Genomic DNA, 14822 nt, shown 5'->3' with positions numbered 1-14822 from the left:
GATCCTAAGTGACATTATACAGTTTAAAACATTACCTCATGGGAGAAGGCGGAGCCGAGCCGAGAGGTAATGCTGGCTTAGAGCTCCATTCTCAGCAGGACAACAGAGCCATAGAACGGCGGAGGTAACTTGACCCTCCGCAATATATCATACCAAACGGTAGATAAATATCCCTACCTTACGTAGGTGACATTCGGGGGGTTAGAGGAGACTTATGAGGCAGAAAATTAACAAGAAAGCGCCGCCTCACACATACAGCAGTATGGCACTGAAACCCTCCCCCTCTGAGGGGAGACACAGTGAGGAGAACAAACAGACAGCCCCTTCTGCTGCTTTACATAAAGATGTTCTCTCATTAAAGGCACATAGTCTCTCTAACCAAATACCTGAGAAAAATATGTCAGTTCTGGAGAATTTAGAACTTTCCACACAAAAAGACTTATCCCCTCCTGTAACGCTGAAACAAATAGAAAATCTGCTTCAAAAATCACTAAAATCCACTGCAGATACCATCACCACAAATCTTATTAAAGAAATTAGAGAACTTGGTCAGCGTACATCAGCACTGGAAATTAGAGTAGACGATCTGGAAAATTATACATCTAACATTGCCTCAGAAATTGATTTTCTTAAAGAGGAAAATTACATATTACAATTCAAATTGGAGGATTTTGAAAATCGTGCAAGACGCTCCAATATACGTATTAGAGGAATACCCGAATCTGTGACTGATTTAAACTGTGCTATTACTGCACTTTTTCAAGAATTACAACCAGCTATCCCACTAGAGCGTCTTGAAATGGACCGGGTTCATAGAGCCCTAGCACCAAAGAAAATAGATGGTCCTCCCCGTGACATTATCACAAAATTGCATTTCTACCACACTAAGGAACTACTGCTAAATACAGCTAGAAATAAAGATCCCCTAATTTCCCAGGGTCATAAATATCAATTATTCACAGACCTCTCACAAATTACAATCAACAAAAGAAGAACCCTGAAACCACTACTGCAAATATTACAGCGAAATTACATAATCTACCAATGAGGCTTTCCTTTCTCAGTGCGTTTTACTTTCCAAAGTCGCAAATATATGTGCCTAACAGCTTAGGACCTACAAACTACTTTACAGAAACTAGGGATGATAAACACATCAAGAGATGCTGCGGACACTCGCCAGAAATCATCCTCATATGCTGATAATCCCTCCTCTGCTTCCAGAAGAGAAGAAGACTACAATCCACAGAAAAGAAGTTGCATACAATCTCCACCTCCAGATCTGGCTGACACTATGGACTGATAAACACCTGTACTGAGGCTACTATCTTGCCTTTTCAACAGAATGGCTACTGCCGAGTTTTTTCTCTGACTTCCAATCAATATTTTTATCATAATCTTATTTAAGCAATGTGCCTAATAATTTAGGCACCTTATTATAACTGTTTTTTTTCTCTCTCTTCTCTACTTTGTCTCTGAGGTTGCCTTAATCTTACATTTTTATTTTTTGCTTGAAAAATGAAATTATATGATTGGCTCTTGGTGTTCTGCAGGGAAGTTCCTTGCACCCTCTCTTGCTACCCTCAGCAGCTCGGTGTACACCGGGCAGTTGACAGTGGCTCATGTACCCTTGGAGGGAGAGTTTTTCTCCTCCCAACGGACACATTAAGAACATAGATATGTTAAGATATATTTTAATATTGTATATTAATTGTATTTTCTTTTTCAGTCATTATCTCCTTTCCCCTCCCTCCCTCCACCCCTATACTCTGGAGACAAATAATTTCTTATATGACACGCGTTCTAACATAAACACCAACATATATTTACTTTTCCCAACTCCATGGCCCCATTAAACATCATATCATTAAATACTCAGGGACTAAACGTTCCACACAAACGCACTAAAGTTTTCCGCACATTTTCATCCAAAAAAGCACATATAGTTTTCCTCCACGAGACTCATTTTGCGTCACAATCCACTCCCAAATTTTTCAGTAAAGACTACCCCCAAGTATACACAGCTTCGGCCTCCTCTAAAAAACGAGGCGTGCTTATAGCTTTCCATCGCAATACACCATTTTCACTAATGAAGGAAATCAAGGATCCAGAAGGTCGTTACTTGATTCTTAAAGGACACCTACTTGATACCGCTATCACCATTACATCATACTACGCTGATAACAAAAATCCTATTTCTTTTCTTTCTCATTTATTTCAAACTATAGAACACCACAAAATAGGTACTACAATTCTATGTGGAGATTCTAATCAGACCATATTTCCATTTTTGGATAAATCACCAAACCCACAGTCACATACAGCAGACAAACAACTCTTATCAAAACTAATTACAAAACATAACCTAGTAGATACTTGGCGAGAATTGAATCCAACCAAGAGACAATACACACATTACTCGTTCCCTCATCTTTAATTCTCTAGGATAGACCATATATTTATGTCCATAGGGCTAATTACAGGAATAATATATACAAAAATTATTCCCATCCCATGGTCCGATCATAGTGCATTTGACATTACTGTTGCCTCTATAATTCCAAAAAAAAAAAAGATCCAACATGGATATTAAGAGATTTCCTACTCAAAAATCCAGCTCACAAATTAATATTGAAATTGCGCTCAAAGACTATATAAAATATAACTCCACACCTGACATCTCTCCGACTACATTATGGGAAGCGCACAAACCTGTTCTCTGTGGCATATGTCTACAGCAAGCAAACATATTCAACAGAGAGCGGAAAATCCTTTGTCAGACTTTAGAAACAAATTTCAATAAATGTCACACAGCATTCCAAAATAACCCTTCTTCTTTATCTAAAATAAATCTTGACAAAGCTAAATTGGAATTTGATCTATTCCTTACTGAAGCAGCGGATAAAACCATCAAGAGATCACAACACAATTTCTATATCAATGCGAATAAACCTCACACACTATTAGCCAGGGCATTAAAATCCTGCCAGAACCCAATGAAACCAATACGTCTGAAAATCTCTAGGGGGGTATACACAAATAATCCTTTAAAAATATTACAAAAATTCAAAACAATTAAAAAATGTATACTCTTCTAATAATGAGTTGGACCCTTCTAAAGGGAATGATTTTTTCTCTCATATATCTCTACCGACACTATCTAAAACACAAATGGAAATGATGGAGGAACCAGTGTCAATTATAGAGGTATCTGAAGTTATCAAAAATCTGAAACTAAAAAAAAGGCCAGGTCCTGATGGTTTTTCTGCGCTGTATTACAAAACGTTTGTAGACACCCTATCTCCAGTCTTGACAAACACTTTTAATTCCCTTTTGGAAGGTCATTCTTTTAGAAGAGAAACCCTAACTGCAATTATCTGTATGCTCCCTAAACCTCACACAGACGATTCAATATGGTCTAATTATCGCCCTATTTCGTTACTAAATTTGAACATAAAAATTTTAGCCAACATTCTAGCTAACAGATTAAATACTATTATAGGAAATCTTATACATCGTGATCAAGTGGGCTTCATTCCATTACGTCAAACAGGAGATAATATTAGACGTGCAACACTCCTGTCACATGCCGCCAAAAAAAAGACGTATCCCCACTTGTTTTCTTTCTTTAGATATTATGAAAGCTTTTGACACAGTATCATGGTCATATATGAACTATACCCTTTCCAAATGGGGATTCGGCCCTCATTTTTTACGATAGATCTCTAATTTGTATCAAGATCCCAAAGCTTATATCAGATATGCAGGGTACAAATCGGACGAGTTTAATATACTGAGGGGGACTCGTCAAGGATGTCCACTTTCACCATTATTATTTGCTTTACTCATTGAACCTTTAGCACAAAGAATTAGGATGGAACCCACTATAACAGGTATTGAAATGGGTGGCTTTTATCATAAGCTCTGTTTATTCTCAGACAATATTCTCCTTTTTCTATCTTCTCCACATATTTCGGCCCCAAATCTTATGGTTGTACTACAAGAATTCTCATTTATTTCGGGCCTTAAGGTCAATATTCAAAAATCTTCAGCATTAAACATTTCACTTGTCGAGAAAGATAAACAATCTTTACAAAATTCACTACCCTTTAAGAGGGTAGATCATAGCCTCCCATATCTGGGTGTGCAGTTTACTCCTAACCCCTCAGATTTATTTGCAGCTAATTACCCAGCTCTATTAAAAAATATTACAAGGTCGTTATCTAATTGGTCATCAATTATCATGGTTTGGGAAAATCAATATCATAAAAATGTCTGTTCTTCCGAAATTTTTATATTTATTCAGAACTCTCCCGATTCATATTCCTGCATATTTTCTTAGGCTGATTCAGCAAAAAGTAATGAAATTTACTTGGGGGAAAATAAAACCCAGACTTCACAAAAAAACACTTGTTCTCCCTAAAGCTTTGGGTGGTTTGGGATTTCCAGACTTTAACATATATTATAAGGCAGCTCAATTATCTCAATTAACAAAATATCACTCTTCTACAGAGATTCCTTTATGGGTCCTCATTGAAGCTGTAGACTGTGATCCTCTTCCTATAAACAATATATTATGGTTACAACCTGCGGATCGTAAGTCTATAAATAACCCAATTTCTAAGCACTCTCTATCTATATGGGATAGGTATAGCAATTCACATGGTCTGCAATCTCCACAAAATCCGCTATTATCTTTCCACAAGAATCCGACATTTTACCCAGCCTGGAAATATCCCAAAACCTTTAAAGCTTGGTCTAAGGCTGGTATCACTTGTCTATATAATTTAACTTCAACTACATCAATAAAATCTTTTACAGATCTATTTGAATTATATAAGCTTCCACAATCAGAAATATTCAGATATCTCCAAATCAAAAAATGTTATACCCCTCTTCTCAATTTAAATGCAAACTTACATAATATTTCTCAATTTGAAAGATTTTGTCTCAAGGAACCACATGCTAAAGGTCGTATTACATCATTGTTTACACAATTGATATCTAATTCTAATACTGTTATACCTAAATATGTGGCCAAGTGGGAAAAAGATTTGGATTGTACGATAGATTCTAGGTCTTGGTCCAACATATGGTCTTTCACAAAATCTTCCTCTATAAATATATTGGCGTCTGAATCATCATATAAAGTTCTCACATGCTGGTATTTGGTTCCTGCGAGAATCGCCAAATTCTCAACAGACAACACTGGCCTCTGCTTTCGTGGCTGTCCAGAAAAAGGTATTTATATACATACCTGGTGGCATTGCTCAATTGTACAATCATTTTGGAAAAAGATCTTTCTGATAATTACAAAATTTTTTGATCGTCCAATTTTTCCAGACCCCATTATAGCTCTCCTTAATTTAAAACCAGCCTTTCTGAATCAGAAACAATTCAAATTAGTTCTTACACTCCTGATAGCCGCAAAGCAGACTATAGCCAATGCGTGAAAAACAGATGTGGTGAATATTGCAAAAATCAAGCGTAGAATGAATCAATCTTTCATCCATGCTAAAATGGACGCTATAGATAAAAACCAGATGACAAAGTTTGATATAATATGGAAACCTTGGATTAAATATTATACGTCAGATAATATTGACAACCGAGTTTTATTGTTATGGTGATTAAGATTTTTTGTAGAATTACAACATTAGCTGATACATAAAACCTCCTCCAGAGAATTATTCCCTCCCCTTCCCCTCCTATATACCTTTTATGTTCTTCCCTTACTATATAATACTTACTATAAACATACTTTAGAAGTTATGGTCAAAACTTTAAAATCATATATTTTCTTTTAGACATATTTATATTTTCTTGGGATTAAAATGTTTAAAACTCAGCTATAAGAATGTTTTCAAATTCTAAAATATATAAGGCCATTTATTGTCATTCCCACGAGAATATCTTGAAATTCTTCTTTGCTTTGTATCATCTGTACTTCAATATGTCTATTGTCTTTTTATTTCTGGTATCACATAATTTGTCTTATATTCTGTACATGTAATTTATTTTAACATAAAATAAAAACTTTTGAACGAGAAAACATTACCTCATGGTATTTCTTTACAGTTTTTCCTGACATACATGTGCAGGATTTGGTATACGGAGTCCCACAGCCACAGTTTCCTCCACAGCGTTTAACAAGTAGGCATCGTGGAAAAAACACAGCGCTTGTAACCTTCAGCTCTTCCCGTAAATTTACGGTGAAATTTCTTGGGGTGCAGCTGTATCGCTTGACATCATCATTTAGCCTGTCTAAATTCACTAAAAAAGAAAAGTCATCATCAATGGTTAACCTAAAAATGACCATGAACAACATCATCATCATCATCATCAAGTGCCAAAATCTGCAAGAGTATTGTTATCATCATCGGTTATAGTAAACTCAACATGAACAAAGTTATCATTATATATTACATGAATGCTGAACTCCAGGAAACGTAAACATACTTCCTTGCATTGGGGCTGTACTTGTATATGTTTAAGGGTCTTGGTAAAGCAGACTGATCTCTGCACTTTGGGGGTCTCTCTAGTGTCCTTTAGCATCATCAAGATTGATAAAAAGGTACTATAGCCCTGAATTGGTTGTGAGGATGTCCAGGGACAGTGCAATGCATAGGGGAGCGGACCCATTGTAAGGGGGGGTTTTTAAGTTCCCTGGAGTAAATTAAATATAAAGCCCAAACTTTTTTTTTGGGAATAGAGAAAGGTTTTTGACAATGGTGTCTTTGGGAAGATGTCCCTTCAATTCCTGTGCTTTAAACACAACAGGAAGTGAGATGAAATCTCTCCAGAGTGACAGGAAGTTTTCTTTTAGACAGTTGTCCCTGGAATTAATGTCTGTATTAGAATTATTAAGTGTTCTTACATAGCAAGACCACTTACTCTTATCTCACATGTATATTATTATTATTATAGCCAAATTTACCACCCGAACTCCTCCTACAGCTTTTACACTAAATAGACAGTAATATACCGAAACGTGCGGATTGTTTCCGATTGGTGTGCTATTACTTTGTGGAACGTTTTGCCGAATGGTTCACGAAATACCGCAGTTTTTGCGGCAAAATTTGTCCAATAGGAATGAATGGCGAAATGTTCAAAACTAGAGTGAGAGGTGACAAAAGCTGACAACCCCATGATCAGCCAAAACACTATGACCAGCCAAAACATTATGACCCACCATGACCAGCCAAAACATTATGACCCCCCCAGTTACTCCACCCACTCCAGTAGGTGGAGGCAAGAACACTTCACACACTTTCCCCAGAAATTGTAGCTTTTATAGTTTTCCTCTGTTCTTGTTCTGGTGACAACGTAAAGCTATGGATTTCTCATCATTATCTGTCCCATGACAAGGGTCACCAGGATATTTAAAGGGAGATTCATTTTCCCCAGTGTGAATACTGTAACGCTTCCCATTGGAAAATCTGATCATGTGTATGAGGCTTTACTCTATCAACATGTGAAATTTGAACAACCTATGTAAATTTATAAAAAAGGTTATGCCCACCTTTGCATTACTTTTGATACAGCCCTCATATTTCAATAGATTTGTAATACTGTCATATAAAAGGCAAATAAGACAATATGGGAGGTTTCAGTTGTTGGTCACCTGCTTTGATTACCAAAAAGTAGTGCAAAACTTTGGGTTCAATGCACCACAACATGACAAAACTCATTTAACGTAACAAAAAGCTTTAAAATGTATGTGGCAATGTATAATTTTAAAAAGGGAAATGTGTAAATAAAGCCTAAAGTTGAGTGACAATTTTAAACATGTGAAGAATTTAAACAAGTTTCAGGAGGATTTCTGGAAGAAACTGTATTGGAGAACAAGAGGACATCTATTAGATTCTAAGCTCTTATGAGCAGGGTCTTCTCAACCCTCTTGTATTTTATTGTATTGTAACTGTACTGTCTCCCTTTATATTGTAAAGCACTATGCAAACTGTTGTTGGATGGACCAACACATAATGTCCCAGAGGTGTTCTTTTTACATCTAGGTCAGGAGAGTGTGAGGCCATTCAATGGTATCAATTCCTTCATCATCCAGGAACTGGTTGCATACTCTCGCCACATCAAGCTCCACTGTGTCGGGCAGTGAGCACAGGGCCAGCTAGAGCTCACTGCCCAGTACCAGAGTTTCAATAAAAGCCTGCTGCATAATTTTTTCACTTTGATTTTCGGGGTGTCTTTGAATTCAGCCCTTTGTAGGTTGATGATTTTCATTTCCATCAAACAATGTTGCATCCTTTCATTCCTAACACATTACCCAGTCCATATCAGTATAGATACCCAGCATGATATTTTTCCCCATTGAGACAGCGGCGTGCAGGTACACTGAACGCGCCGCTGCTGGCAGCGATCATGCCGTTAGTGGCGGCTCCCGCGCGCACACGTCAACACGGCCAATGACAGCGCCTGAGCCGTGATACCCAGAAGGAACATGGATGATCCGTGGAAGAGGGGACAGCGGTGACATCGCAGGCTCCTGTGTCAGGTAAGTGACACATAATGGGCTACTATGTGATGCATAGTAGCCCATTATGCTTTACCTTTGCAGGGAAACAAAAAGGAAGTAAAACTTCCTCTTTAAGTGCAACAAAAAAAAACTACTTAATCATGTCAGTTTAGAGCTGTGTTGTGTCCTGTGCACACATTTCCTGTGTTCAAGGAGTTTAACTGGCTTGTACAGCTTTTATCTTGTACTACAAAACAATTATTTTCTATTTCTATTTTCATTCAGTCCACAAAATGCTGTCTGTTGTTAGCCTACAACACAAAATTAAGAGCATACTGCATCTCTGGTAGATCAATGTGTATTTTTTTTTTGCATTTGTAGGGTGTTGATAGGTCAAAACACAGGAAAATGTGCATGTATTGCACTTATGTACTGCATAATTTATTTTTTCAATAATTTCGCCCTTGCATAGACTATGAAAGTGCTTAGGGAAACTAGTCTTCACATAACAAATAATATTGTTTATCCCATGAAAAATGTCTGTGTTGGCGATAACAGTCTAACCTCAGGTTATAGAAAATGTATAAAGTCTGATAATTGAAGCTTTAAAGAGAAAGGAAATCCATTTCTTCTTTGATCTTATGTACTTACATTTATTAACATTTATCCTTTTATTCTAGATTAGTTCTTCTCACGATTCTTAATGCCAAGGATACATCTAACCCATTTAATTGATGTGAACATGAAGTACGGTAATTTATATCAGTGAAAAAGAATCCCAAAAATACCTCCTGATCAGCCACGGGAGATTGCCAAGAAAAATGTAAATCCTTTATTTGATCAGAAACCTCATTTGTAATAACAGAAAATGTTCTTAGGTTATATGAATGGATAGGGTAAATCTCTGCGAACTAAATAAAGTGTACCATGAAAAATGTGCCATGGTGCCTCATTGAGTGGTGGTCATCAGGGCCATGCAGCAAATAAGGACAATTGAGGCACTTGCCTCGTGTGGCACTTATGAAGGCAAGGTAGGGGGCAGCTCTGAGGTGATATGTTTATCTCTGTGTATGTTGAGCCCCCAGGCTGTACAGCATTATTGGTTGTTATGGTGCAGGCGGCTGCCTCCCAGCAACAAAAGGTGCTGTACTGATCGGCTGCCAGTATCCTAGCAACCAACAATATTGTGGATTTTTGTAGCTCTGTGTTCATTAATAAATAAAAAAAACACATAATATATGATAAATACGATAAATCATCATATTTTTATATCCAACTAATGTAAATATCATGTATGTATCATGAATATGACATGGCACAAGCTTCTTTTAATACCCTTTACAGTGGCATACACATTGGGTATGAAAAAGGCAGTAATAGTATCCTTTCAGGAGAGCTGTATGCAAATAATGTGTGAAGGGAAACAATAACAAGAGGATAGAGCAGAGAGATAAGCTCATCAGTCCTGTGATACTCTCTTCAAGTGATTGTAAACGACCATTTTGTAAAACAAGCCATTCAGTTTAAAATAGAAATGAAAGGCAAAACATTTTTGTATAGATATAAAAAAAAAAAAAACATTATAAATACCTCTTTTTCCATTTTTTTATAAGTGATCACATTGCTTCTGTTCTCAGTTGCAAAAGAGCTGGGGGAGGGGAAGCAGCAGCACACTGAGCTTCCCAGTGAATGCCTGTGCAGCGGGGGTATATCAGAACAAGTCTGATCATTGGAGGAGAGTACACTGAGTTCCCAGCACAGCTAGAGAACTGACCACAGTGTCTTCTACTGCTTAGTGTGGTAAATGTTTAATAGGAAAGCAAGGGGACTGGCAGGTACACCAGGGATTTCCCATAAAGGAAGCAAGGATACTTTCTCAAACAAGTACATGGTCCGGCAGAGACATGAATATTAGGAATGTCAAGTGTTGGGGTAACACATGATTTAAGGCCCATACAGACGATCAGAAAAAAGTAAGAAAAATACTGCTTTCAAAATGATCGTATGATAATCTGATCTTTAGTACACAGCTTTCGAGAGCCGATCATGAAAGTTCATCTGAAACTATCCAAAGGGACAAACATGAAAATTTTCATTTAATCAGTACAGTTTTCGTCCAAAAATACAATGCAAATACATTACATAACTTCCGAATTTTTATTCTGTTGTACGAGAATTTTCATTAATTTAGTAACCTCTTCATTTTCTTTTTTTCCAATTCTTTATTTCAATAAGGCATACGGTGACACAGAAACCTCAACAATGTTTAACATACAGTGGATCATCTCCACATATAAGGCCACATGCTCAGTCATCACAGTGTCAGAATTGGTTAAACATTTAAAGTGCAGATCAGACAACGGGCTTCAAGGATTAGGAAGTCTCTGTACCCCACACAGTTTTTTACAGTTAATGCTTTTTTTTGTTTTTTTTAAAGATTGAGAGAGCAGGTATGACCCAAAGGGCCAAGCAGCAAAGGAGAGCAATTGCAAAAGTAAAGAAAAAGAGGGGAGGGCAACCACCAGCCAGCACCTCCAATCACATCTGGGGAGCCTTTCCATTAGTCCCAGCTTCCAGGGGAGTTAAGTCACCAACTCCGCATGCTCCTTTAGAATAAACAAGCTCATGCCAATAAAACCACTTCTTGAGAAATTTCTTACGGAGGCCCCTATCCGTGGCCATCAGGTCCTCCATTGCATTGATTTCAGCTACTTTTTCAACCAGACGACTACCGTCGGTGACTGTGTCTCTTCACTGCTGTGAGCAGGAATGGCAAGATGGATTTCCTATAGATCTTGCTTGGAATCTTGTGGTGGTGAAGGAAGAAGAATGTGGGTGTCCAGGGCAGCTCACGATCTGTAAATTTCTGAACAATGCAGTGAATCTTGGTCCAATAAGGCAGCCAAATGTGACACGACCAGAATATGTAAAAGAGAGATCGTCCCCACACCTCTAGCACAGATCTGTGCTCTGAGGGAACATCTTGTGGATCCTCACTGGCGTATAGTACCAACTTGTCAGTACCTTGTAACCCACTTCCTGATGGTTTGCCTTTCTGTGAACTGAAGTCCCAAGTCCTACTCCCACTTAGATATATAGGAAGGTCTGAAATTCGGGAGTGGCGCTAAGAGCAACTGGTAAGTCTGGGATACCACATGGTGTGTAGGGGACTGTTCTAGACACACTAGCTCCTGAAGGGTTCTGGGAAATGTAATGTGCCAATGAAATGGGCTAACTGTAGTTTTTCCCAGAAGGAAAGACCCATCAAAGATGGGTCGTCCATGACTTGTTGCCTGGTCATCCAGTGTCCATTTGTGAGGAAATTACGGACCTAGGATCGTTTGATCCCATTCAGATCTTGAAATCTAGAGTCACTGAGTCCCGGACTGAATGCAAGGTTTCCCAAGAAAGGGGTGAGCGGCGAAGGAGTGGGTGCAACGGAAAAGTTGCAAAAGACTTTTTGGGCAATCCATCACGTTTCACCTACAGCGGGGTGGTCTAATATCTGGTGTGGCAGATTCGTCTGGCACCAAGGTAACACGTCAAGCTGGGTCCCAGCCAGGAGCCCCTCCACCTGGATCCACTGTTTCAGAGTACCATGGTGACACCAGTCCAGGATTCGTGTCAGATGACAGGCCATATGATAAAGGTTAACATCCAGTAAAGCCATGCCGCCCAACACTTTTGACAGTCGCAGAATAGACTGGGCCAGCCACGGGGGATTCTGGGCCCAGAGGAAGGATATAATAGCGGGGTTCACAGCCCTGAAAAAGGAGCTCAGGATCTGGACAGGGAGGCTCTGAAGATGGTATAACAACCGGGGTATAATGGAGATGTTCATCACCTCCGATTTCTGGAAATTGATTTTGAAAAAGGATAGGGCCCCGTGTGTCTTCAATCCATTCAGCAGGTTGGGAATAGACACCAGGGGGTTAGTCACAAAGAATAAAAGATCGCCAGCGAACGCCGCAATTTTCTGGGAAAGCGCATCAGTTAAGCAGAGGTGATGGTGGAATTATCTCTAACTGAGCGCAGAAAGGGTTTGAGGCTCAGGATAAATATTAAGGGGGACAGGGGGCACCCCGGTCTCGTCCCATTGACTATCCCGATGAATGAGGAGAGGTAACCATTGACCTTCACTTGGGCTGATGGGTGGGAACCTCTTCATTTTTAATATGCAGACTAGCATGCAAATAAAACGGACAATCATTTGTCTGATAATCTCACTGTGTGTAACAGACATTATTGTTCCATCAGTAGGCTGGGGGATGGGTAGTGTCAGCAATCTGTTCCTCAATTGTTACGGAGAATGTGCTGTCATCTGCTTGGCTGTACTTTGTGGCAGGGCAGTGTAATTTGCAGAACTGATTGGACAGAAATACCAATCTTTTGGCAGATAAAACATCTCATGTATATGTATTTTATCAGTGTATATAAAAGTTTGCCTGGAGCTCAGCTTTAAGTTGTTCCCATACACACATACTATATATATATATATATATATATATATATATATATATATATATAAAAGAAAATATTTAAAAACCCACAGCTTCCCATTAAATTCTAAAATTCTGAAGCTCCATCTTTTATTGCACATTCACCTTTTATATTAGGTACTGCAGTAAATTGGCAAAGATAACGTTAACAACCCAGTAAGTACATTGATAAAGAGTCCTTATCTCAAATTGTCTGATCAATACATTATTCAGTGTAATCAGCTGGGTGCTGCTTCTGATTGAGCCTTTCCCCCATCATATAGTTTCTTTGACTCCTATGACTCATAAAACAGTTTAGATTTAAACTTCAATCACCTCATATTTTTTCCAGGCATTTTCTGCTTTGCTAATGATCACATTAGTGCAACCCCTATGCATCTCTATTAAAATATTGTAATTGTTTATGCTGTTGTGTAATTACTGAGCACTGAATAATGTGCCGGGTGCTGTGCCCAATTGTACGAAATAACAGGGAGAAACACGGGCAGTCAATAGCATCTGACAAGTCCAAACTGACACTTGGTAATATTGATTCCTCGATTCTACAAGACAATTTCTTTAACCACTTCCCGACCGCCTCACGTACATATACGCCGGCAGAATGGCACCGCTGAAAAAAACGCCGTATAGGTACATCGGCCCCTTTAAGAGCCTTAGCAGGCACACGCTTGCCCGCTTTGTGTGCCCGGCAGGAGCGATCGCCGCCGGCCACCCGTGATTGCGGGTACAAGAGCAAGACATGGGATTTGTGTGTGTAAACACACAAATTCCTGTTCTGTCAGGGGAGAGAAGACAGATCGTGTGTTCCTACTAAGTAGGAACAATAATCTGTCTCCTGTCCCAGTCAGTGACATCCCGATACAGTTAAAAACACTAATGAGGGAACACATTTAACCCCTTGATTGCCCCCTTGTGTTAACCCCTTCCCTGCCAGTGACATTTACACAGTAATCAGTTCATATTTAGAATGGTCCCAAAAATGTGCCAAAAGTGTCCAATCTGTCTGCCGCAATGTCGCAGGACCACTAAAAATCGCAGATCACCACCATTAATAGAAAAAAAAATAATAATAAAAATGCCATAAATCTTTCCTATAGTTTGTAGACACTATACCACAAACCAATCAATATACGTGTATTTGCGATTTTTTTTAACCAACATGATTACATTTTGTGTATACAATTTACAACCCCAGTGAATCCCCCCCCCCCCCCCCAGCTCCTCAATCCCACCCCATCCTCTTCCCTCACTTCCCCATCAATCCCCTGTCTGATTTTTCTCTCCCATTCTCTCGGTTCTCCCTATTCACCCAAGCGTATGCTCCTACTGCCTCCACGTATCTCATCGTTCTCTTGAACAACCTCCAATATTTCCATCTATTTATCATTCCCTCCATTCCCTCCTCTCCGCAATGTCTAATAGCCAATCCTTTATTGTGGGGTTTTCTGTTTCTTGCCAATATCTTGGTACCTGACTTTTGGCTGCATTAATCAGATGAGGTATCACAGATTCTTTATATTTTTTTGTTGATCTTTCTGTGCCATGAAACAAGCATGTCCATGGTACTTCTGGTATTTTTCTATTGGTGATTTTTTTTATTAGCTGTAAAATCTCTCTCCAATAGCTTTTTATATTAATTCCACCAAATGCGTATCATTGTTCCCAATACTTTACATCCCCGCCAACAATGTGGCAATTTCTCTATTTGATATTTACCCTTTTTTGTCTAGGGTTATGTACCACCTTGTAAGGCATTCGTATTTCATCTCAGCTGTGTTGGTGTCTACTGCAGGGCTATGTACCAGTCTCAATATTTTTCCTAGTTTTTGTTTATTCCCTCATGCTCCCAATTC

At 38.7% G+C, this 14822-nt stretch overlaps 1 protein-coding gene across 1 annotated transcript in view; it reads right to left on the bottom strand.

Moving 5' to 3' along the window:
* The window catches only part of PDGFD (platelet derived growth factor D), a 383342-nt gene that overhangs the window by 24016 nt on the left and 344504 nt on the right, over positions 1–14822 (bottom strand). The window contains exon 6 of the mRNA XM_077484355.1: positions 6056–6270. Within this exon, the coding sequence (XP_077340481.1) occupies positions 6056–6270 (215 nt within the window). The remainder of the gene's footprint in view (positions 1–6055; positions 6271–14822) is intronic.

This window comes from Lithobates pipiens, unplaced genomic scaffold, assembly GCF_037356315.1.
Source record: "Lithobates pipiens isolate NorthernLeopardFrog02 unplaced genomic scaffold, aLitPip1_a1.2 Scaffold_16, whole genome shotgun sequence".
Taxonomy (NCBI): Eukaryota; Metazoa; Chordata; class Amphibia; order Anura; family Ranidae; genus Lithobates; species Lithobates pipiens.
Note: the sequence above shows the minus strand (reverse complement) of the source record. Positions and strands in the feature narration are given on the sequence as shown.